Source organism: Chrysochloris asiatica, unplaced genomic scaffold, assembly GCF_000296735.1.
Source record: "Chrysochloris asiatica unplaced genomic scaffold, ChrAsi1.0 scaffold00037, whole genome shotgun sequence".
NCBI lineage: Eukaryota > Metazoa > Chordata > Mammalia > Afrosoricida > Chrysochloridae > Chrysochloris > Chrysochloris asiatica.
Genome location: NW_006408555.1, coordinates 18,843,012 through 18,866,277, shown reverse-complemented (window position 1 = coordinate 18,866,277; position 23,266 = coordinate 18,843,012). Strand labels below are relative to the sequence as shown.

The 23,266-nt window shown below is 45.9% G+C and overlaps 1 protein-coding gene across 1 annotated transcript in view; it reads left to right on the top strand.

The window, feature by feature from the left end:
• The window catches only part of ZFHX3 (zinc finger homeobox 3), a 201,392-nt gene extending 178,690 nt beyond the window's left edge, over nt 1–22,702 (top strand). Inside the window, exons 9-13 of the mRNA XM_006860200.1 lie at nt 1,632–1,765; nt 1,910–2,110; nt 10,495–10,597; nt 11,826–17,258; nt 21,015–22,702. Of these exons, the coding sequence (XP_006860262.1) occupies nt 1,632–1,765; nt 1,910–2,110; nt 10,495–10,597; nt 11,826–17,258; nt 21,015–22,702 (7,559 nt within the window). The remainder of the gene's footprint in view (nt 1–1,631; nt 1,766–1,909; nt 2,111–10,494; nt 10,598–11,825; nt 17,259–21,014) is intronic.
• The last annotated feature ends 564 nt before the right edge of the window (nt 22,703–23,266 follow it).

Here is a 23,266-nt window from a genome sequence, read left to right as displayed (position 1 = left end):
CAAGTCTCTTCTAAATCCAGCTTGAACCTCTGGAAGTTCTCTGTCAATGTATGATTGTAGCCATTTCTGTATTACCTTGAGCAAAATTTTACTCGCTTGAGATATCAAAGAGATTGTCCGATGATTTCCGCATTCCGTTGGGTCACCTCTCTTTGGAATGGGCACAAATATGGATCTCTTCCAGTCGGCCAGATAGTTGTCTTCCAAATTTCTTGGCAGAGATGAGTGAGTGCCTCCTGTGCCGCCTCACTTTCTTGAAAGATTTCAATTTTTATTCCATCAATTCCTGGTGCCTTGTTCTTTGCCAATTCCTTCAAAGCACTTTGGACTTTCTGAGTATCATTGGCTCTTGATCACATGGTACCTTTTGAAATGGTTGAACACTAATAATTTCCTTTTGGTACAATGACTCTGTGTATTCCTTCCATCTTTTCTTGATGCCCTCTGCATCATTCAGTAATATGCCCAGAGAATCTTTCAATAACGAAAGTCGAGGCTTGAATTTTTTTAGTTCCCTCAGCTTGAGAATTGCTGACTGTGTCCTTCCCTTTGGTTATCCAACTCTAAATCATTGCATATTTTACTATAGTATTTGGTTTTATCTTCTCGAGCTGATCTTTGAAATTGCTATGAGTTGGAACCAATTTGATGACCCTGTAAAATGTATTTTCTTACTGCCGTTTTCAGTGGATTCTTGCCTATTGCTTTTAGCTAAAATTGCAAAAACCAGAGCCCCACATCAAAAATGAGTGAGTGCATCATCCATACTCACCTGGGTTTTGGAATGACCAAATCCAGCCATCCTGGACGGGAAATGTCCTGCTTTTTTCAAATCACAATCGTCCAGATTCCTCTCTGTGCTTCAAAGAACGATTTCAACCATTACTTCCATACCCACTGTTTGCTACTTTAGTCCCATGTGACTGTCCTCTTTAATTAGTATTTTGGTCTGGAGGCAGGGAAGGAGTGTGGAGGGTATAGTTTGGGCTAGCAGATAGGAAACTTTCCCTACTACCACTGACTCTGAAGCACTGACTAGATTGTAACTTGGACTAATGCCCTGCCCAGTTCCAGTCCACATTTGCTTTTTCCTCCTACAGCGAATTGCTCCACCCAAGTCTTCACTTTCCCACATATTCATAAGCAGATATCTATGTAAACCTGTATCAGATGTGTGTGATTCCCAGAGCTAGGACACAAAACTTGTAAGCATGCAGGTTATTTTATCTATGAAAGCAGAAGGTTTCTGATGCTTGGTTGTCTAAGTGGCAAAGTAATTGGAGAGCTTCCTACCTGTCCTCACCCTACTGCCCCCTACAGCCCGCAGATTGTGTTTTGATTGGGGAAGAGACTATACTTACCTTAAAACCATAAAAATCCAATGTGGATCCTTTGGTTCCATTGCTTTATCTTCTTTTCCTAATGTTCAGTTGTTAAAATAGTAGCTGGAATTGAGGAGAGGAAAAACCACTTGCTTCTTTTCTAACATGCTTGATGAGGCAGTCTGGATGCTCATCCTTTTTGGATCTTGGTGTTTCCAAAAAATTCAGGCTATAAATGAAAGTCGATTTTCACCTAACACAAACACTCTGGGAGTTGGACTGCTCTACTGCATCTTCTTTCTCTTCCAGCTTCGTCCAGCCAACCAGAGAAGGAGCTGACAGAATCTCCTGTAGCTTCCAAACGCATCTCCTTCCCAGGTAGCTCCGAGTCTTCCCTCTCTTCCAAACGACCAAAAACATCCGAGGAGACTAAACCAGAGCAGGTAAGCCTGGCAGAGGCTCTGCTAATTGGGAGAGGGTATTAGGCACTAGCTGGAAATGAACTCTTGGGAGGCTGGGCTTGGGGCAGATGATGTTGCTGGTGAGCAATGAAGATTCAGCCAGAGGGGTGGCTGTGTTCCCCACAGATGTACCAGTGTCCCTACTGCAAGTACAGCAACGCCGACGTCAACCGGCTCCGGGTGCATGCCATGACGCAGCACTCGGTGCAGCCCATGCTCCGCTGCCCTCTGTGCCAGGACATGCTCAACAACAAGATCCACCTCCAGCTGCACCTCACCCACCTCCACAGCGTGGCACCTGACTGCGTAGAGAAGCTCATTATGACGGTAAGGCAGCAGGTGCAGGGTCCTGTGGCTTTTCTTACCCCAGAGGTTGAAGCAATAGCAGAGTTGGGAAGGATCAGAAAATTCTGTGACCTTGTTGTCCTGGATGCTGAATATGTGTGTGTTGTGCTCAACTCTCCCACAGGCAGAGCAGTACAGACCATTTTATATGATAAGGATTGTTGTTGTTGTTAAGTGCCGTCAAGTTGGTTCCAACCTTAGCGACCCCTGTATAGGGTTTCCAAAGATACAGTTACTCAAATTCACTAGAACTTAATCAACCGGTCAAGTTCTAGGTTGTTCTTCTGTTCACTATCCAGAGAACTCATTTCATTCTCGTAGCAAATGTGTTTACAAACCAAACTGAAAGTTTGAAATGTTCACATTAACAGACAAGAAAACAGGCTCAGAGTAGTTTACCTGATGTTGATGTTAAGTGGCAGAGTGGAGATTCCATGTCATGTTTTCCAGCTTCAGGAGTGTAGTCTTATAAAGTCGGGGTTTCTCAGGATACTTTGGTTTGCAAAGCAGGAAAATGGTCAATTGAATATAATACGTTGATTCATGGCTGTGGACTTTGCATTTTTAACGTGCTACTGTTACACGATGGATTTTGAGAGTCCAGACCTAATGACCACTATAAACATGGTCCACAAGGTTAGATTTAAATCTAATCTTAAAATGAAAACTTTTCAAACTTGCACAGGTGATACTAATACCCCACTTTTCACTTGTGCTGGGGCTACTTGTAAGAACCTTCTCCTTTTTGTAAAAGGAAAAACCACTGAGGAGAATTACTCTTTTCTTTAACTTGGTATTATTTCAGAAAATAATTGGATTGCCTGATTCCCAGAGAAGTCATTTGTTCATTATTCCACATTATCCACAGTATAAAGCACAGGTCACAGGCATATAATAACTTCTGTTATTAAGTGCTGCTGAGTTGGTTCATGAAGCTATAAATCTTTTTGAGAACAGAAAGCCTCATCTTTTCTCCCAAGGAGTTTGAACCACCAACCTTGTGGTTTGCAGTGTAGTGCTTACCTTACAGGGTCACCATGCAACATTTAGGCATCTCCCATTCCACTGGGGTATGAACAGTTAATGAATAGGGTTTAAGTGATGTGTAGTCATGAGTAGCATATAATTGATGAGGCATCAAGAGAACTTTAGTAACCAGTGGGAAACTCACAGGTGATCAACCATGAGTTTCAACTCAGAAATCTTTCAGGTTACAAGTGGAATTTCCATGGATATTTTTAAATACACTTGTGAACATTGTTGAAAGATTCTGTAAATGCATGAGTGTGTTTCTTTGAATTAGGTTTCCTCAGCATCCTTGGCAATAACAAGGGAGATTTTCCCAGGCATCTCCATGCTTTCTATCATCTGGTACACTGGAACCACAGGTACACTGGAACCACAGTAGTCTGGCATAGCAGACAGGAGTGTAGTATCAATACCTAAGTACATTTGTCTTTGGCTCAGGTGATTGTTTTTTCCTTTTAGTGTAAATCTAGTCTGGGAACTCTGGACCAATAGTAATTTACATGACTGGTTTATAATACACAGTAAAACACTTCCATTTATACATACCTAGGGACCAGAATGTAAATTATTTTTAAAGTATCTATTGTTTGTCATATATTTTATAGTAGTAAAATGTGCAGTAGTAAAGCACATTTGAAGTACAGAGTCTGGTGATCATTATGAATCTTAATCTGCCAGAAACGTCTCCAAGGACACAATGCTGTGTTGTGTTTGTCTGGGAGTTACCCACTGACCAGTGCTTGCATAAGCAGTGCGTCTTAGACGTTGTGGCGAATGATGAAAGATGCTGCCTAACAGTCGCCAGGCTGAGTGATTCTGTTCACGCTGAAGTTTGACACCCGCTCTTACAGACTTCCATCATGTATTCTGCATATCCAAGTGTGCACTTAATGCCAAGGGATAGAAGAGTACCCTGAAGATCCATGGGACTTTCTCAGCATAATGATGTAGGAGAAACTTTCTCCTAACAGTGGGTTGGTGATAAGAAGTCAATTTGCTAGCAACAAGAGAATATTAACGGCTTTGGGAATAAGTTGAAAATTTGTGGGAAACAAAGTGCAATTTTATAGAAGGGTTTCACTCTGCATACAAGTGGATTCGGCACTCTCTTTGTATAGGAAGACGGAATCATTGCTGGGCTGTTGGTATTGAAGTTGACTGCATTTCCACTGAGATCCTTTGATTCATTAGTTAAAGATGAGCAGCCCTGGTTCATGGGCATCGGTAGCCATCCCACAGGGTAGGCGGAATTCTATTGCGGACTGGAATCCTGATCTCTGCAGCTGATGATTTGGTGTTCCTTCCACAAAGAACTTTGGTGTTAGATGGAATTTGCAATTATTTAACAATTAAGTGATTAGAATGAACCTGTGGTTAAAACTCATGCCCCTGGAGGGTACTTTACTGTAGAAAATTGGCCCTGGGAAAGTACTGGTTAGGCTTTCTGAATATGTGTCTATTTGTTCCTGGCAGGCTGGAGCCGGTAACTCTGGAAGTGGCCAGTTGAGAAATGCCCTTCAAATCAGAGCTCCATTTTCTAAATCGAATCGTTAAAAAGTGGCCACTCTATAGTCATTCATCGTCCAAGGAGGAGAAAGTTCTGTCTGCTTTGTCCCTGATGTCAACATCCTAGTCCAATAGAGCCTTTGGCTATAGAATAAGAAAAGCAGGAAAATCTTCCAAAATAGCAAATTCCTGGCAGAGCTGAGTGTGACCAGAGTATGTAAAGCAATACACATTCTGAGAAAGAGTATTTGCAGTCTGAGTCCAAGGTCTCGGGATCTAGCTGAATTGGGTTTAGTCCTTCTAAGAGTAAATTCTACTATAATAAATGGAAATGGATTACGTTCTATACAATGTCTCTCCCTTCCGTTGTAAATGGAGAGCGTTTGGAGAAGGCTTCATTTAATAATACCTTATCAGACAGCTTTCAGGAACCTGCAGTGTCTAATATGTCTGTTGCCATGGTAACAACTGCTTGCTTATGCTCTGCATATCATATCTATTTCTTCCATGGGCCCCCTTCCTTTTACGGATGAGGGGCTACTGAGAACAATGGCACCATGGAAGTGGCACCCCAGCACTTTACTCTACCTGTCCTACTGGAAAAAGAGCTCCAAATAGTGTCTTTCCATACCTTATCTGAAAGGAAGACATCTATAAAGCCTAGAGGAAAGGAGAAGAGCCACCTCCCACCTCTACCCAATTCCATGTCACTAAATCTGAAGCTTTCAAATTGGTGGTGATGTGGAAATTGTTTCTCTGTTGCCTTGTTTTCGCAGTCTTTTGGGGAGGGAGTAGTAGGGAACATGTTTGTGGCCCTGAAAGTAGAAAAAGGCCACCTGCCATGACATTTCAATACTCTTAAATTATTCTAAGTGACAGGGCATAGCACTAGGATCCTGGAGTTATGCATATGGGGAAATTTTCTCAATTACCTAACAAAATCTGACTTCCAAGTGGAGATGAGGATTGGTTGGGAAAAGCCTGAGATTGCCTTTTCTTTCCTCCCTTGGGTACTTCTTAATATCCTCTATTTTGCCCCATCCTTTCCTGCTCTGGTCCTGCACTGCCTCCAGTTCCTCCTCTTTGGGGAGTAATAGTTTGTCTTCTGTGATTTGTCACCTTTTTTCTGCCTTTGTGTTTACATGGCTCTGGGACAGGTTGACTGTCCAGCACAACTCCCCCAACCTGGGGCTCTCTGGTGGCCACTGGCCCTGGGCTGTCACAGCCGCCTGGCATTAGCTGTCTCACTTTGTCTCCTCCTCAGAGGAAGGTAATGAAAATAATCGGGCTTCATTAATTTCAAGCCCTGTGAGATGATAGCCATTTGGAGCCCTGTTTGCCAATTAGATGGTCTAAATTAGAAGTGACCTTGGTATACTGCCACTGCTTGCCTCTCTGAGTCTAATGAAGCTTTTCTCTCCAATGCATTCTCCCTCTCGGTTCTCTTTTCTGCATGTGTGTGTATTAACTACTCATGTGTTTCCTATTCTCTCACCCACCTCTTTTTCCAGTCTTCCTCATTCCCAGATTTAAAAAATCTGGTTTGGAGCTACATTTGTTTCTGGCCCAAATGAATGTTAATATGGCCCTATATTTTTTTACTTGTGGGTTTTAGGTTTTAAAAAGGAGACAAGAGGGACAGCACTAAGCCCTCTAGATTCAAAGGTCCTGTATGCAGCCTAGCACATTTGCCAGAAGGGGAAGCCCCCACCCCCTCAGCATCAGGAGCAGACAGGGGTAGTTAGTTGGCTGCAGATGTGCAGAGTGCAACGCCCCCAAACTGTCAAGGAACAGAGAGGAAGTGAGCGGTTGGATTCACTGAGCTGTCAGATTTCAATAGACCACTAGGGAGCATGCTCAGTCCTGGAAGCAGTTTTTAAGTTCACACCTACATTTTTGAGATTGCAACAGAAGCTTATTCACAGAAGGGGAGAGACTGGGAAGCCAGATCGATGCCAGAGTTGAATTTCTGAGGCCTTCCCTTCTTTCTATTCTGTTGAGGTTTCCTTTCCTTGAGAGAATTTTGTAAAGTCAGTTCTTACTCACAGCAACCCTAGGCACAACAGAACAAAATACTGCCCAGTGCTGCACCATCTTTACAATTGTTAGGTTTGAACCCTTGTGCCAGTCCATCTTATTAGAGGCCTTCCTCTTTTTTGCTGACCCTTCACTTTACCAAACATGTTGTACTTCTCCAAGTACTAGTCCCTTCTGATAATGTCCAGAGTACAAAAGACGAAGTGTCAACATCCTCACTTTTAAGGAGCACTCTGGATGCACGTCTTCCAGTACAGATCCATTTGTTCTTCTGGAAGTCCATGGTACTTTTAATATTCTTCTCCAAAATCATACTTCATATGCATTGATTCTTGTGTAGTGTCCAGCTTTTACATGCATTTTTCAGAGTTTGCTATGTTGTGGTAGCTTGTGTGACCAGTACGGTTTTCAGCAGAGCTTAAAGACTAGGAACAGACCAGATGAAGGAGAGGGGGATAACTTCATAAAGGTTAGCCACTGAAAGCCTTAGGAACAGCAGTGGAATATTGAGAGTCTGGGAATTGACAAGTTAGAAACATGGAACTTTCAGAAAGGAACCCTACTTAGTTGAGTAACGCTAAGGATGGTTGAACTGATGTAACCTAGGCCCACCTAAGCATTCTAGAAAATCACCATGGAATTTGCTCTTTCACTAGCCAAGACCAATCTTGATAGATGCAAAATGCTGAGGAAACAATTGCTCTAAAAGACTGAGTGTACCTAAACAGAAAAACTTTTACTTTTTGTTAAGAACCTGTTAGAATATGTTAAACTATATCTTCCACCTTCTACTTCTGTACTGAGGGAACTTGATAATATTAAGTGCTTACAGGTAGACAGATTATAAGAGGAATTAATCTAATGGATTCTAGTGGATGGGATAGTCATTGTATTTACAAGTGTAGGTGTTCAGGCAAACTGTATACTACCATCTGGCCAAACCTCAAAAACTGTTTTGGACTTTGGTGTTTTAAAATGGAAGTGTAGGTGTCTATAGACAGAGAATGTGTGTGCTGGGGTAATGAAGGACTCTTGAACTTTAGGTACTATTGGGATGGATCTGGTTAGGATGTTTTTGACTTCTCATGCACATACAGATTCCATTGTTCCTAGTGACAGAGAAGGCCACTGAAGAAGTGGGCCCAGTACAGCTGAGTGACTGTTTCCCATGTCCATAGGAAACGGTGGGGGGCACAATCTGAATCTTCCTAGTAGTTTCATGGACAGATACAAGTGAAGAATAATAGGGATGCCAGAGCCTATGTTGAAGAAGCTCTTTTACATTTGGCTACCTTTCCTTTTCTTCAGGGAGCTCTCTTGGCAGAATTATATTTATGGCTCTTTAGGAAAGAGCATGCAAGCTTTGAAAACTGGTGGGCGAAGGAGGAATGAAGCCAGGCAGGGAGAACAGTGGCATCTCAGCCTGACGTTTGTCAGACACCCTAGTAGCCCATGCAGCTTCCATTGTTAGTCTGTTAAGACACATGCACGGATTCTTAGGCTTCCCTTGGGGATCTTCCTCTTGCCTCCTGGGGATTTCTTACCTGATAAATTTCACATATCAAATCCTTTTTCCCTAGCTCAGGGGGAGGTGTAGGGTATACTGTAGCTAAGAAGATGCAGGTAGATAAGAGTAATTACTTAAACACATATGGGGCAAGACTTACAGGTTTGGAAACCCAGATTAAGATGCAGAGGAGCATGTGAGGTTGATGATTATATTTCGGGAGAGTTAATTGATGGAAGGTGAAGGCAGACAAAGAACCGCTGCTTACTGCCTTCTTGAATCCCAATCAGGAATTATGATTAAAGTCGTGGGGAGACAACAGAGGGCTGATGAATTGGTGTCTTTTTTTTTTTTTTTTTCTTCCTTCTACTTCTTTTTTGCCGTCATTCACACTTGATTGACTTCAACCTTTCAAGTGCAAAAGTCTCTCTTTTCCATTATTATTCATAGCCATCTGAGTTTTTCTAATTAAAGTGTATGAAAACAATTACTGATCCGTCGTACTGAGTCTGTTAGAGAGGATGTCTGCCTTACTGTAATGTGTATAAAAAGCCCACAGTTTTCTATAATGATGTGCAGCTGAGGTGTTAGATAATTTTATTCTTTTTTACTCTGTAGGGCTTTTTAATTTCTCATGATTCCTAAAGATCCCAGGAAAGAATTGATTCTGCAGCTACAACTGAGGAAGGAGGTGGGGGGAATCTTTTTTCCTTTCCCTTTTCTCCCTCTTGTTGCCAGTGCTCCCCCACCCCTCAACCCCACCTCCTGGGTGAGGACTATAAATTAATCTGTGACCTTTCACTTCTTGGATTCCCGCTGGACCCTCCAACCACACTGGTCAGAAATGCTTTCTGCTAAAAAGAAACTAGATGGAATGAGTGTGGCAGTCTAATGATCCATCAACAGCTCTCCTTAGCTGCTGCCGAGCTGTATGTGCAGGCAGCTGTTGGGAAGAACAGGGGTGTTCTGTCACACACATGCACCTGCACTGTGGAAACACTGTATTTCTCAGGAGCCTACTCTGAAAAGCTTATTATGTAAATGATTCGACCACCTCTAACTGTGGTAGGGAAGCTAGCTACCCTTTTGGTACCAACGGGAACAGCTGACTAGGGTTTCTCCAGGAAGTTGAGCCAATTGTTGAGGATTCTAGTGATGAAGTCATCAGCAGGCAGTCTGAGCAAAGCCAGGATCTCCAAACCATTCAAATAGTCATTTAAGATGTGATCTAATATTGAACAGAAACTTGGTCGCTCCCATGTTAGCCAAAGCAAGTGAAGTTATTATCCTAACCGTACTCTTGTATTTCAGGCTGTCCTCAAATGGGGATGATTACTCATTTACTTGGGAAGACTACCTCCCTTTACCTTCCACCACCCCATAGTAGTTTGAGAAGATGCCTAAGAACTTTTTAACCTTTCATTGGACATTTAGGACTTTGTATCATAGAGCAATATAGTAACTTGTTTGGGTTAATTTCGGACCAGATGGCAAGAGGACTGGTGAAATGATGAATCGGACTTAAATTGTAGCTCTTTTGATGCAGCCTAATTCTAAAGCTGCTGTATTAGGACTGACTGTGGCCAGGAGACAGAGGTGCCGTTGGATGGCGTGTACCTCATGTGAGGACTCCACAAGAAATCCTAGCTTCAGTGAGTCAAGGGGAATGCTCGTTTGCTCTTGATCTCTGCTTGTAAAGGATTACAAAATGTTGTTTCCTAGAAAATCTGCCATTGTGTCTGTGTGTCCCTAGCATTCCCTTTGTTCTCTTCTTAGTCTTACCCTTTTCCTTCTTTCTTAGTCCCCTCCTCTTCTTGCCCAAATACATTTTGAAAACAGTACTACAATGCTCCCTGCTTCAAGATTACAGTGTACTTTACTAGGTATGATTTAATTAGGGCCCTTATTATGTTTTCAGCAGCTTAAGGTGGGCCTTTCAACTTATCTACCTAATTGGTTGCACAAGAAGTTTCACAGCCCATGACAAAACATTGTCAGTGATCAAAGTCAAAATTCTGCATAAAGGAAAAATATTAATAATAAGATTATTCTTCAAGTGTGCACTGCTAATTATGTCCAGAAGGTAACCGTAGAAACACTTTTGACTGATGCTAGCTTTGTCTAATAAACATTAAACATGAATCTTCAGTGAGCTATGAAAAGTGACACCGCGGCGCTACACTGGTGAAGGCTAATTTTGCTTATTAAATAATTTAAAAACATTTCCTACTTTGTGTCTTTTCCTCTCCATTTGACTCTCCTCGTTTCTCTGCTTCTCACGCCTTAGGTGACCACCCCTGAGATGGTAATGCCCAGCAGCATGTTCCTCCCAGCAGCTGTTCCGGATCGAGAAGGGAATTCCAATCTGGAGGAAGGAGGAAAGCAGCCTGGTCAGTATCATGATTTGTGACCCCTGAGAATAGAAATCACATTGAAATCCTGAGCCACAATTTTCACAGACAAGGTACCCAGAATTCTTCACAGTCCTCCTAAACTGAATGTAGCTGAACATGAGATGAGGGGCGCTAGTATCAGATAACTTTATCCTCTGGATGTGAGATTGGGATATTAGTCATACATGGACAGAAGAGAGAAAATCAGTGTGAGAACCTGCAGAACTTTGGTACGGGCCACATGTCTGCACAGATTATATACTGAGTGAGGGCAGAATCAGAGAGTCCGCTAAAAGGCCCACAGAGCTACTACCATCCTAAACTGTTAAATACTCCGTCTCTAAGTCCTGGTGTGGTGCTGTGTGTGGGCTTATGTATCAGACTGCGAGGTCAGTGGTTCAAGCTTACCAGCTGCTCCTGGGAAGCCCTATACAGGGTCGCTATGGGTTGGAATCTACTCGACGGCACTTAACAACAAGAAGGACTTACTGAATTAGGGTCTCATGAAACGTGGGATGACAGGATTAGTTGTCTTCTAGGAGCTACTAAGTCTTCTGGAGTTGTTTCGGGACGAGACATACAATATTTAAAGTATCTGAAAGTAATTTGTATGCCACTACTGTTGGTGCCACACGGTGTCCTGGTTAGATGGCTCATTATCAGCTCTTGTCTGTACCTAAGACTTTAGCCCCACTACTGTCCTGCCTCCTCCTTTGTTAATGGTGTGGTGATCTCACTGTAGAAAAATGTAATTTAATAATTAGCCACTTGGATGTTCATTGTTTAGAGGTGGCAGTCACAAGACACATTATTAAAAAAAAACACTTCTTATCATACAGTGGACTGCAGGCCTTCCAAATTCCCCATGAGTTAGGAGTCACATATTCCACAGTTCAGATCCATTGTGCCAAATACTTACTACATAAAAGGGTGATCCAGTCTAACATTATGCACCTTTCAAACCAGTTTTTGAGACATTGAAGATTCTGAGTCCAGCAATTAAGTATTGTTTAAAAGACTGTGACATAGGCCTATTGTGAGTTGAACTTTGTGTTCCCCTTTATTCATCTGTTCATAATAAATAACACTGGGGGATCTGTGGAGATATTCTGTCCCACCCACATCATTCGACTGTTAGTGATCCCTTAGTAGGTAGACAGCTCAGTCTGGGTGCCATCCTTGAAACAAAGCCGCCTTTATCTTTGGGCTTGATGTTTTCTTACAGAAACCTCAGAGGATCTGGGAAAGAACATCTTGCCGTCAGTGACCACAGAGCACAGTGGGGATTTGAAACCGTCTCCTGCTGACCCAAGCTCTGTGAAGGAAGACTCAGGCTTCCTCTGCTGGAAGAAGGGATGCAACCAAGTTTTCAAAACTTCTGCTGCCCTTCAGACACATTTCAACGAAGTTCACACCAAGAGGCCTCAGCTGCCTGTGTCTGACCGCCACGTGTACAAGTACCGCTGTAATCAGTGCAGCCTGGCATTTAAGACCATTGAAAAGTTGCAGCTCCATTCTCAGTACCATGTGATTAGAGCTGCCACCATGTGCTGTCTTTGTCAGCGTAGTTTCCGAACTTTCCAGGCTCTGAAAAAGCACCTGGAGACAAGCCACCTGGAGTTGAGTGAAGCTGACATACAGCAGCTTTACGGTGGCCTTCTAGTCAATGGGGACCTTCTGGCAATGGGAGACCCTACCCTGGCAGAAGACCACACCATAATCGTTGAGGAAGACAAAGAAGAAGAGAGTGACTTGGAAGATAAACAGAGCCCCCTGGGCAGTGACTCTGGGTCAGTACAGGAAGACTCGGGCTCAGAGCCAAAGAGAGCTCTACCTTTCAGAAAAGGTCCCAACTTCACCATGGAAAAATTCCTGGATCCTTCTCGCCCTTACAAGTGTACTGTCTGCAAGGAATCTTTCACTCAAAAGAACATCCTGTTAGTGCACTACAATTCTGTCTCCCATCTGCATAAATTGAAGAGAGCCCTTCAAGAATCGGCAACTGGTCAGCCAGAACCCACCAGCAGCCCAGACAACAAACCTTTCAAGTGCAACACCTGTAATGTGGCCTATAGCCAGAGTTCCACTTTGGAGATCCACATGAGGTCGGTGTTGCATCAAACCAAGGCCCGGGCAGCCAAGCTGGAAGCTGCAAGTGGCAGTAGCAATGGGACTGGGAACAGCAGCAGTGTCTCCCTGAGCTCTTCCACCCCAAGTCCTGTGAACACCACCAGCAGTCACACCTTTACCACCACCAATCCCAGCAGTACTGGCATCACTCCAAATTCCAACCTACTGAGCCAAGTGCCCACTGAGAGTCTGGGGATACCACCGCCCCTTGGGAATCCCATCAGTGTCAACATGGCTTCCCCTTCAGAGCCCAAGGAGGCCAACCGGAAGAAACTGGCAGATATGATTGCCTCCCGGCAGCAGCACCAACAACAGCAACAACAGCAACAAGCACAGACGTTGGCCCAGGCCCAGGCCCAAGTTCAAGCTCACCTGCAGCAAGAGCTGCAGCAGCAGGCTGCCCTGATCCAGTCTCAGCTCTTCAACCCCACCCTTCTTCCTCATTTCCCCATGACCACCGAGACCCTACTGCAGCTGCAACAACAGCAACATCTCCTCTTCCCCTTCTACATCCCCAGTGCTGAGTTCCAGCTCAACCCCGAGGTCAGCCTGCCGGTGACCAGTGGGGCACTGACGCTGACGGGGACCAGCCCAGGCCTGCTGGAAGATCTAAAGGCTCAGGTTCAGATCCCACAGCAGAGTCACCAACAGATCATGCAGCAGCAGAGCCAGCTCTCTCTGTCCCAGAGTCACTCTGCCCTTCTTCAGCCCAGCCAACACCCCGAGAAGAAAAACAAATTGGTCATCAAAGAAAAGGAGAAGGAAAGCCAGAGAGAGAGAGAGAGAGACAGTGCTGAGGGGGGAGAAGGCAACCCAGGACCAAAGGAATTGCTGCCAGAAGCCTTGAAGGCCCCCGAGAAGAAGGAGCTGCCCCTGGGGAGCAGTGCGGAGCCTTCCATGCTCCCACCACGCATTGCCTCAGATGCCAGAGGGAATGCCACCAAGGCGCTGCTGGAGAACTTTGGCTTTGAGCTGGTCATTCAGTACAATGAGAACAAGCAAAAGGCGCAGAAGAAGAACGGGAAGACGGAACAGGGTGACCAGGTGGAAAAGCTCGAGTGCGAGTCCTGTGGCAAGTTGTTTTCCAACATCTTGATTTTAAAGAGTCATCAGGAACATGTTCATCAAAGCTACTTTCCTTTTAAACAGCTGGAGAGGTTTGCCAAACAGTACAGAGAGCACTATGACAAACTCTACCCCCTGAGGCCCCAGACCCCTGAGCCGCCCCCCCCTCCACCCCCACCCCCTCCGCCTCCCCTTCCAGCAGCACCTCCTCAGCCAGCCTCCACGCCTGCTGTTCCTGCTTCAGCCCCGCCCATTACATCCCCCACAACTGCGCCAGCTCAGCCTTCTGTACCACTCACCCAGCTCTCCATGCCCATGGAGCTGCCCATCTTCTCACCACTGATGATGCAGACCATGCCCCTGCAGACCTTACCGGCTCAGCTGCCACCTCAGCTCGGGCCTGTGGAGCCTTTGCCTGCAGACCTGGCCCAGCTGTACCAGCATCAGCTCACCCCGAGCCTGCTCCAACAACAGAATAAGAGACCTCGAACCAGGATCACAGACGACCAGCTCCGAGTCCTGCGGCAGTATTTTGATATTAACAATTCCCCTAGTGAAGAACAGATCAAAGAGATGGCAGACAAGTCTGGGTTGCCCCAGAAAGTGATCAAGCACTGGTTCAGAAATACTCTCTTCAAAGAGCGGCAACGGAACAAGGACTCCCCCTACAACTTCAGCAATCCTCCCATCACCAGTCTGGAGGAGCTCAAGATTGACTCCAGACCCCCTTCACCCGAACCACAGAAGCAGGAGTACTGGGGTAGCAAGCGGTCTTCAAGAACCAGGTTTACTGACTACCAGCTGAGGGTCCTGCAGGACTTTTTTGATGCTAATGCTTACCCAAAGGATGATGAATTTGAGCAACTCTCGAATTTACTGAACCTTCCAACCCGAGTCATAGTGGTGTGGTTTCAGAATGCCCGGCAGAAGGCTCGGAAAAACTATGAGAATCAGGGCGAGGGCAAAGATGGAGAGCGGCGGGAGCTCACCAATGATAGATATATCCGAACAAGCAACTTAAACTACCAGTGCAAAAAATGTAGCCTGGTGTTTCAGCGCATCTTTGATCTCATCAAGCACCAGAAGAAGCTGTGTTACAAGGATGAAGACGAGGAGGGGCAGGATGACAGTCAAAATGAGGATTCCATGGATGCCATGGAACTGCTGACTCCCACCAGCTCTTCCTGCAGCACTCCAATGCCCTCACAGGCTTACAGTGCCCCAGCTCCATCAGCCAATACAGCTTCCTCTGCCTTCATGCAGCTCACAGCAGAGGCTGATGAACTGGCCAACTTCAGTTCAAAAACAGAAACAAGTGATGAGAAACCAAAGCAGGCTGAAACTCCCAGTGCACAGCCAAGCCAAACTCAAGAGAAGCAAGGGCAACCAAAGCTAGAGTTGCAGCAGCAAGACCAGCCTGAGCAGAAGACAAATGCATCCCAACCAAAGCTCCCACAGCTGGCTTCTCCTCCTTCATTACCACAGCCTCCACCACAAGCGCCCCCTCCTCAGTGCACCTTACCGCAGTCAAGCCCCAGCCCTTCCCAGCTCTCTCATCTTCCCCTCAAGCCCCTGCACACATCAACTCCTCAACAACTGGCAAACCTACCTCCTCAGCTAATCCCCTACCAGTGTGACCAGTGTAAGTTGGCATTTCCATCGTTTGAGCACTGGCAGGAGCATCAGCAGCTTCACTTTCTCAGCGCACAGAACCAGTTCATCCACCCCCAGTTTTTGGACAGGTCACTGGATATGCCTTTCATGCTGTTTGACCCTAGTAACCCACTCCTGGCCAGCCAACTGCTCTCTGGGGCCATACCTCAGATTCCAGCAAGCGCAGCCACTTCTCCTTCAACTCCAACCTCCACAATGAACACTCTGAAGAGGAAGCTGGAGGAAAAGGCCAGTGCAAGCCCTGGTGAAAATGACAGTGGGACAGGAGAAGAACCTCAGAGAGACAAGCGTTTGAGGACGACCATTACACCAGAGCAGTTAGAAATTCTTTACCAAAAGTATCTACTAGACTCCAATCCAACTCGAAAGATGTTGGATCACATTGCACATGAGGTGGGCTTGAAGAAACGTGTGGTGCAAGTTTGGTTTCAGAATACCAGAGCTCGGGAAAGGAAAGGGCAGTTCCGGGCTGTGGGTCCAGCCCAGGCCCACAGGAGGTGCCCTTTTTGCAGAGCGCTCTTCAAGGCCAAGACTGCCCTGGAGGCTCACATACGGTCTCGTCACTGGCATGAAGCCAAGAGAGCTGGCTATAACCTCACTCTGTCTGCAATGCTGTTAGACTGTGATGGGGGACTCCAGATGAAAGGAGACATTTTTGATGGAACTAGCTTTTCCCACCTACCCCCAAGTAGTAGTGATGGTCAGGGTGTTCCCCTCTCGCCTGTGAGTAAAACCATGGAGTTGTCTCCCAGGACTCTTCTTAGCCCTTCCTCCATCAAAGTGGAAGGGATTGAAGACTTTGAAAGCCCCTCCATGTCCTCAGTCAATCTAAACTTTGACCAAACTAAGCTGGACAATGATGACTGTTCCTCTGTCAACACAGCCATCACAGATACCACCACTGGAGATGAGGGCAATGCAGATAACGACAGTGCGACAGGAATAGCGACTGAAACCAAATCTTCTTCAGCACCCAATGAAGGGTTGACCAAAGCGGCCATGATGGCAATGTCAGAGTATGAAGATCGGTTGTCGTCGGGTCTGGTCAGCCCAGCCCCGAGCTTTTACAGCAAGGAATATGACAATGAAGGCACAGTGGACTATAGTGAAACCTCAAGCCTTGCAGATCCCTGCTCCCCAAGTCCTGGTGCCAGTGGGTCGACAGGCAAATCTGGAGATAGCGGGGATAGGCCTGGGCAGAAACGTTTTCGCACTCAAATGACCAATCTGCAGCTAAAGGTCCTCAAGTCATGCTTTAATGACTACAGGACACCCACCATGCTAGAGTGTGAGGTCCTGGGCAATGACATTGGACTGCCAAAGAGAGTTGTTCAGGTCTGGTTCCAGAATGCCCGGGCAAAAGAAAAGAAGTCCAAGTTAAGCATGGCCAAGCATTTTGGTATAAACCAAACAAGTTATGAGGGACCCAAAACAGAGTGCACTTTGTGTGGCATCAAGTACAGCGCTCGACTGTCTGTACGTGACCATATCTTTTCCCAACAGCATATCTCCAAAGTTAAAGACACTATTGGAAGCCAATTGGACAAGGAGAAAGAATACTTTGACCCAGCCACTGTACGTCAGTTGATGGCTCAACAAGAGTTGGACAGGATTAAAAAAGCCAATGAGGTCCTTGGACTGGCAGCCCAGCAGCAAGGGATGTTTGACAACGCCCCTCTTCAGGCTCTTAACCTTCCTACAGCATATCCAGCACTCCAGGGCATTCCTCCTGTGTTGCTCCCTGGCCTCAACAGCCCCTCCTTGCCAGGCTTTACTCCATCCAACACAGGTAGGTCCTGCTCTAGGCGATTCTTTTTACTTAAAAGAACTGCCCAGTTAAGAGTTTTGTCATGTGGCCACCACTCCAACCCATCCAGTACTGGTAGGATGCTTCCCTTGCTAGTTTACCAACACTGAATTTAGTGGACCTACTGCTGGTGTGCATGTGATTGTTTGCCTTCCTAGATCAGGGATGAAATAATTCCTTCTGAAACTACTCTTTTGCCCTGTGTTCAGTAGCACAACCAGGGTATGTACTTTATTTAGATCCTGCCATACTAACTTCTGGGATATTTTCAAGAAAGAGTATCCATCACAGACCCATTCAGTCCTTGTGGAAATGCTAATCCCATCTTAGCTAAGACACCTGAATGCCCTAGCTGATTCTGGCCGTCTGTGTAAACTCCTTCAAGATGATTGAAATCAATTCTTCACCCCCTTACCTTTGGTCCCAACACTGTGTGTCAGGAAACAGCGATTTTATGCTGGGCTCTTACTCCTGGAGTTCTCTTTTAGCCGGAACAACAGTGGCTACATTAGCTTCTAATGAAATTGCCTTTCAATTTCAGTGAACTGATCAGGAATCTTGGGTTGGGCAATGTGATTCTGAGTTTGGACATGTAAAATACTATATATTTTAGGGGTTCTTAGTGACTCCTTCATCTCCTTTTGCCTAGCCTTTCCTCTTTTCTTCAGATACTTAAATATTTAACACTCTTATTATTTCTGTAGTTCTAACTTCCTCTCTTGTTCCTTCATCTGTTCTCACCCATCTTCTCTGGGTCCATCTTTGTAAATTGGACCTCTGCCTCCAATATTCTGTGTGGCTTAGGCACAAGTCAGCGACTTTATTTGGTGGCCATTACCAAAGGAGAGCCCCTCAGATCATCTTCCTACCTTCAAAATATGTCCCTGTTCCCAGTGCTCGAAGTGGCATACTGTTGTCTAGAGTAGTTGCAGGTTCTGGTTGAACTGATTCCAGATTGACAGTTTTGGCTGTGTTTTACAGAATACAAGGCTACCTCACACCTGGTCCCAGTTTCTTATCCAAAGAGAAGAACAAGAAAACAAAGCATTAATACATGAAAATCATTGCTTGTATGTGTCGGAAAATGTTACAGAATGATGCTAAAACCAGGTAGATATAAACCAGGAAATCAGCTGTGGAAACTGGGAAACTGTCCAGACACTGAATTATCCCTGCAGCCTAGGACCTTGGGAAGGCCCAGCATATCATAGTAATGTGAACAGATTAGAATCAGAATGTCTGATCTATTCCCCTTGTTTTACAGATGAGAAAACTGAGGCCCAGAGAGGTCAAGACCATTCAGCAAGCTAGGGTAGGAGCCAGAACTCCCACCCAAGCCTCCTGGCTCCCAGTGCTATGTGCTCCTTCCACAACACCCAATATGAGCCAGTCAGTCAACAGGTATATGTTTAGTGCTACTCAGGTTTTGACCACTTAGAGTGGACTCAAGGTAGAAAGATCTGCTTTTCTTGACTCAGGACAGCCAGACCTCCCCCGTTACCATCACTTGACGGCACCACAGCTCTTAAGAGCACTGGATCTGGAGTGGGAGGGAAGAAACACATGTTTATTAAGTCTCTGTTATATGTGAACGCTAAATTCTCATAAAGCCTCCATTTAATCCCTACAACTATCGTGGAAAGTTGAGGTTCTAATAGTTAACTAATGGGTCAGTACCACATAGCCAAGATATGTTAGCCACTATCCACATGTGGTTGGTCTGACTCTGGGGTTTGAAGTAAGAAAACTGGTATAATAGAATTGTTGTGAGAATGCATTGTGCTACTGTGTCTAACATGGCTAGTACAGAGTTTAATAAATTTTCCTTAAAGTTGTGATGTTTCCAGTAGACCTTCATTTGAGGATGTATTAGCCATTAGCCATTTCTTTCTTGCCCTGGCCACAAACCTAAAACCTAGAACAGGGTCATTGCCTTATGGTTGACATAAAGAATCCTGCCCCAAGTTTAGAATTCATAAACCATTCTGTCTTGACCTCATTTGCACAGTTTCATTGACACTTTACTAATTTTTTTGTTCCAGTAAATCCAGTCACATTTTCTCCTCTGGGTACTATTTACTTTTGTGTTGAGGAAATTGGACAACTTAATCTCCTTTTCTGCTCTTTTGAAAGTCTGTTAATGGTACTGCGCAATACTGAGAGAGAATTGCCCTCCTTGGTCGCCCAAAAGCTAGTGGATATTTTTCTAGGACTGGCAACTGTAGACTGAAATAGCAATGGATCCTCAACTCCAATCTAGCCTTCAAAGTGTAAAGACTATCTGGAACCCCTAGTCCAGCTTAGTGGCCTAAGGGGGTCCAGATGAAATATGAGAAGCTGTACAATTTGTGATTTCACATTTTGAGAGCTCCTAAAAGGAGCCCTGGTGTAGGGCATGACTATTAACCAAAAAGTCAGTGGTCTGGACACACCAGCCATTTTGCTGGAGAAAGTGGTCTAGTCTGCCTATGTCCTGTTATCATAGGAAAACCTATGGGACAGCTGTACTCCACAGGATTACTATGAGCCTGAATTGGTTCATAGTGTCCTGAAATGAAGAGATGTGGACTCTCTAATTTCCTGGAGGTGGTGAATTAAGAGGTGTTCTGGCAGCTGTTAGTTGTGCTCATCCTGACTCCTGCAGCTTGGTGTAACATCAGGAGCACCATCCTCTTCTGTCATCTGGGAACAAAAGGTTCAAACAAGGAGACAGCTATGGGTGAGCACAGGTGGGTGAAGGCTCGTTAGGATAATTGTAAATTTAGGGCTGAGTATGATTGAGGATGGAACTGTATGCCGCACAGGTCTGGTGCCATGATCAAAGGTCCTTGATCCCTGGAGGTAATACGTTATCAGTGCTTCAGGCTCTTCCATTCAGGTACTGCTTTTCTCCTACGGCTGGCTAGTCCAAGCATCTGCAGCTCTGTGAACCCCTCTGTGTATTATTCAGAAAGAGGTTGGAGGAGATGCTTGGTTCACCAGTGGACTCCAGAATCCTTTTCCTAGATAATTATTTTGCTAGAGCAAATTAGCTGGGCCAAGGCAGTGGAACAGTTTTTCACCTGGAGAAACTGATTTTGTTTATTCCTGTGCTCTTCCTCGACACTTTTCCATTCGTCTTCTGTCACTTCTATTCAGCTACACCACCAGGAATCAGAGGAGGCAAGCACAAGCACATGTGAAGCCTGTTCCGTAGGTTCATGTGTCCTTGCAGCTGTGGTAATGTGCTTGTTTTCACTCTGTTCTCCTGTTGCCTAACTGGGCTGTATGTACAGTTTTGTAGAGCTTTCATTCAAATGGATCCCAGCTGAGAACAGCTGGCTTAGGTGGTTTCCAGACTTCAATGCATTGGGCACAGTGAGTGGTATCTGGGATCATAAGGCTGAAACGTTGTGAACTAGGGGGTGTAGCATATCAGGCAGGAAGCGGAAAGTTGTTTAGCTGAAAAGAAATATGGGACCTGACTCAGGATTAGGTCCTGATGATACAAGTTTATCCTACAATGGCCAAATCCTGTTGTGCATGGGATTGTCATGAGTTGAGGCCCGATTCCATGGCAACTCTTAACAGCCAACTGCTTTTGGAAGGATACTTCTCTTGGAAACATGAGTTTTGAGTGGATCCTTCAAGTTCAAACTTTGAGAAATCCAGATAATGTGTCGCTGACGCAGGTGAAGAGTTCAGTCAAGCCATTCCCGACTGACATGTGATTTCCCTTTCTCTCTCCATTCCTTTCAGCTTTAACATCTCCCAAACCGAATTTGATGGGTCTGCCCAGCACAACAGTTCCTTCCCCTGGCCTCCCCACATCCGGATTACCAAATAAACCATCCTCGGCGTCGCTGAGCTCCCCGACCCCAGCACAAACCACCATGGCGATAGCCCCTCAGCAACCCTCCCAACCCCAGCAGCCACCGGCGCAGCAGCCCCAACCGCCACCGCCAACAGCAGCCCAGCCGCCACCAGTACCGCAGCTTCCGCCCCAACAGCAGCCTCGAAAGGACAAAGATAGTGAGAAAGGAAAGGAAAAAGAAAAGGTGCACAAAGGAAAAGGGGAGCCCCTGCCTGTTCCCAAGAAGGAAAAAGGAGAGGCTCCGGTGGCGGCAGCTGCCACGATTTCTGCCCCACTGCCCACCATGGAGTATGCGGTAGATCCTGCACAGTTGCAGGCCCTGCAGGCAGCGTTGACTTCGGACCCTACAGCGTTGCTCACGAGCCAGTTCCTTCCTTACTTTGTCCCAGGCTTTTCTCCTTACTATGCCCCCCAGATCCCCGGCGCCCTGCAGAGCGGGTACCTGCAGCCTATGTACGGCATGGAAGGCCTGTTTCCCTACAGCCCTGCGCTGTCGCAGGCCCTGATGGGGCTGTCCCCGGGCTCCCTACTGCAGCAGTACCAGCAATACCAGCAGAGTCTGCAGGAGGCCATCCAGCAGCAGCAGCAACAGCAGCAGCAGCAGCAGCGGCAACTGCAGCAGCAGCAGCAGCAGCAAAAAGTGCCGCAGCCCAAAGCAAGCCAAACCCCAGTCCCCCCGGGGGCTGCTTCCCCAGACAAAGACCCTGCCAAAGAATCCCCCAAACCAGAAGAGCAGAAAAACGCACCCCGTGAGGTGTCCCCTCTCCTGCCGAAACCCCCCGAAGAGCCAGAAGCAGAAAGCAAAAGTGCGGACTCCCTCTACGACCCCTTCATTGTTCCAAAGGTGCAGTACAAGTTGGTCTGCCGCAAGTGCCAGGCAGGCTTCAGTGACGAGGAGGCGGCGAGGAGCCACCTGAAGTCCCTCTGCTTCTTCGGCCAGTCTGTGGTGAACCTGCAAGAGATGGTGCTCCATGTCCCCACCGGCGGCGGCAATGGCGGCGGTGGCAATGGCGGCGGCAGCGGCGGGAATGGCAGCGGCTCGTACCACTGCCTGGCGTGCGAGAGCACGCTCTGTGGGGAGGAAGCTCTGAGTCAACATCTCGAGTCGGCCTTGCACAAACACAGAACAATCACGAGAGCAGCAAGAAACGCCAAAGAGCACCCTAGTTTATTACCTCACTCTGCCTGCTTCCCCGATCCTAGCACCGCATCTACCTCGCAGTCTGCCGCTCACTCAAACGACAGCCCCCCTCCCCCGTCGGCCGCCGCCCCTCCCTCCGCTTCCCCTCACGCCTCCAGGAAGTCTTGGCCGCCAGTGGTTTCCCGGGCTTCGGCCGCCGCGAAGGCCCCTTCTTTTCCTCCTCTCTCCTCATCTTCAACGGTTACCTCAAGTTCATGCAGCACCTCAGGGGTTCAGCCCTCGATGCCAACAGACGACTATTCGGAGGAGTCTGACACGGATCTCAGCCAAAAGTCCGACGGACCGGCGAGCCCGGTGGAGGGTCCCAAAGACCCCAGCTGCCCCAAGGACAGTGGTCTGACCAGTGTAGGAACGGACACCTTCAGATTGTAAGCTTTGAAGATGAACAATACAAACAAATGAATTTAAATAATAAAAAAAATTAACAAACCAATTTCAAAAATAGACTAACTGCAATTCCAAAGCTTCTAACCAAAAAAAAAAAAAAAAAAAAAAAGGAAAAAAAAGAAAAAGCGTGGGTTGTTTTCCCATATACCTATCTATGCCGGTGATTTTACATTCTTCTTATTTTATTTTATTTTTTTTTTTAAATTAAAAAAAAAAAAAAAGATAACAAAAAAAAACCTAACCCTGTTACATTGTGTCCTTTTGAAGGTACTATTGGTCTGGGAAACAAGTCCGCTGGGCCTTCCTAATGTCTTTGGAGCTTAAACCCCTTGTATATTTTCCCCTTTTCACGAAACGCCCCACATTGATAGCACAGAGGAGCCCGGCATGCACTGTATGGGAAAGCAGTCCACCTGTTACAGTTTTAGATTTCTTGCTATCTTAGCATTCAGATACCAATGGCTTGCTAAAAAGAAAAAAAGAAATGTAATGTCTTTTTATTCTCAGGTCAATCGCTCACACTTTGTTCTGTTTTCAGAATCATTGTTT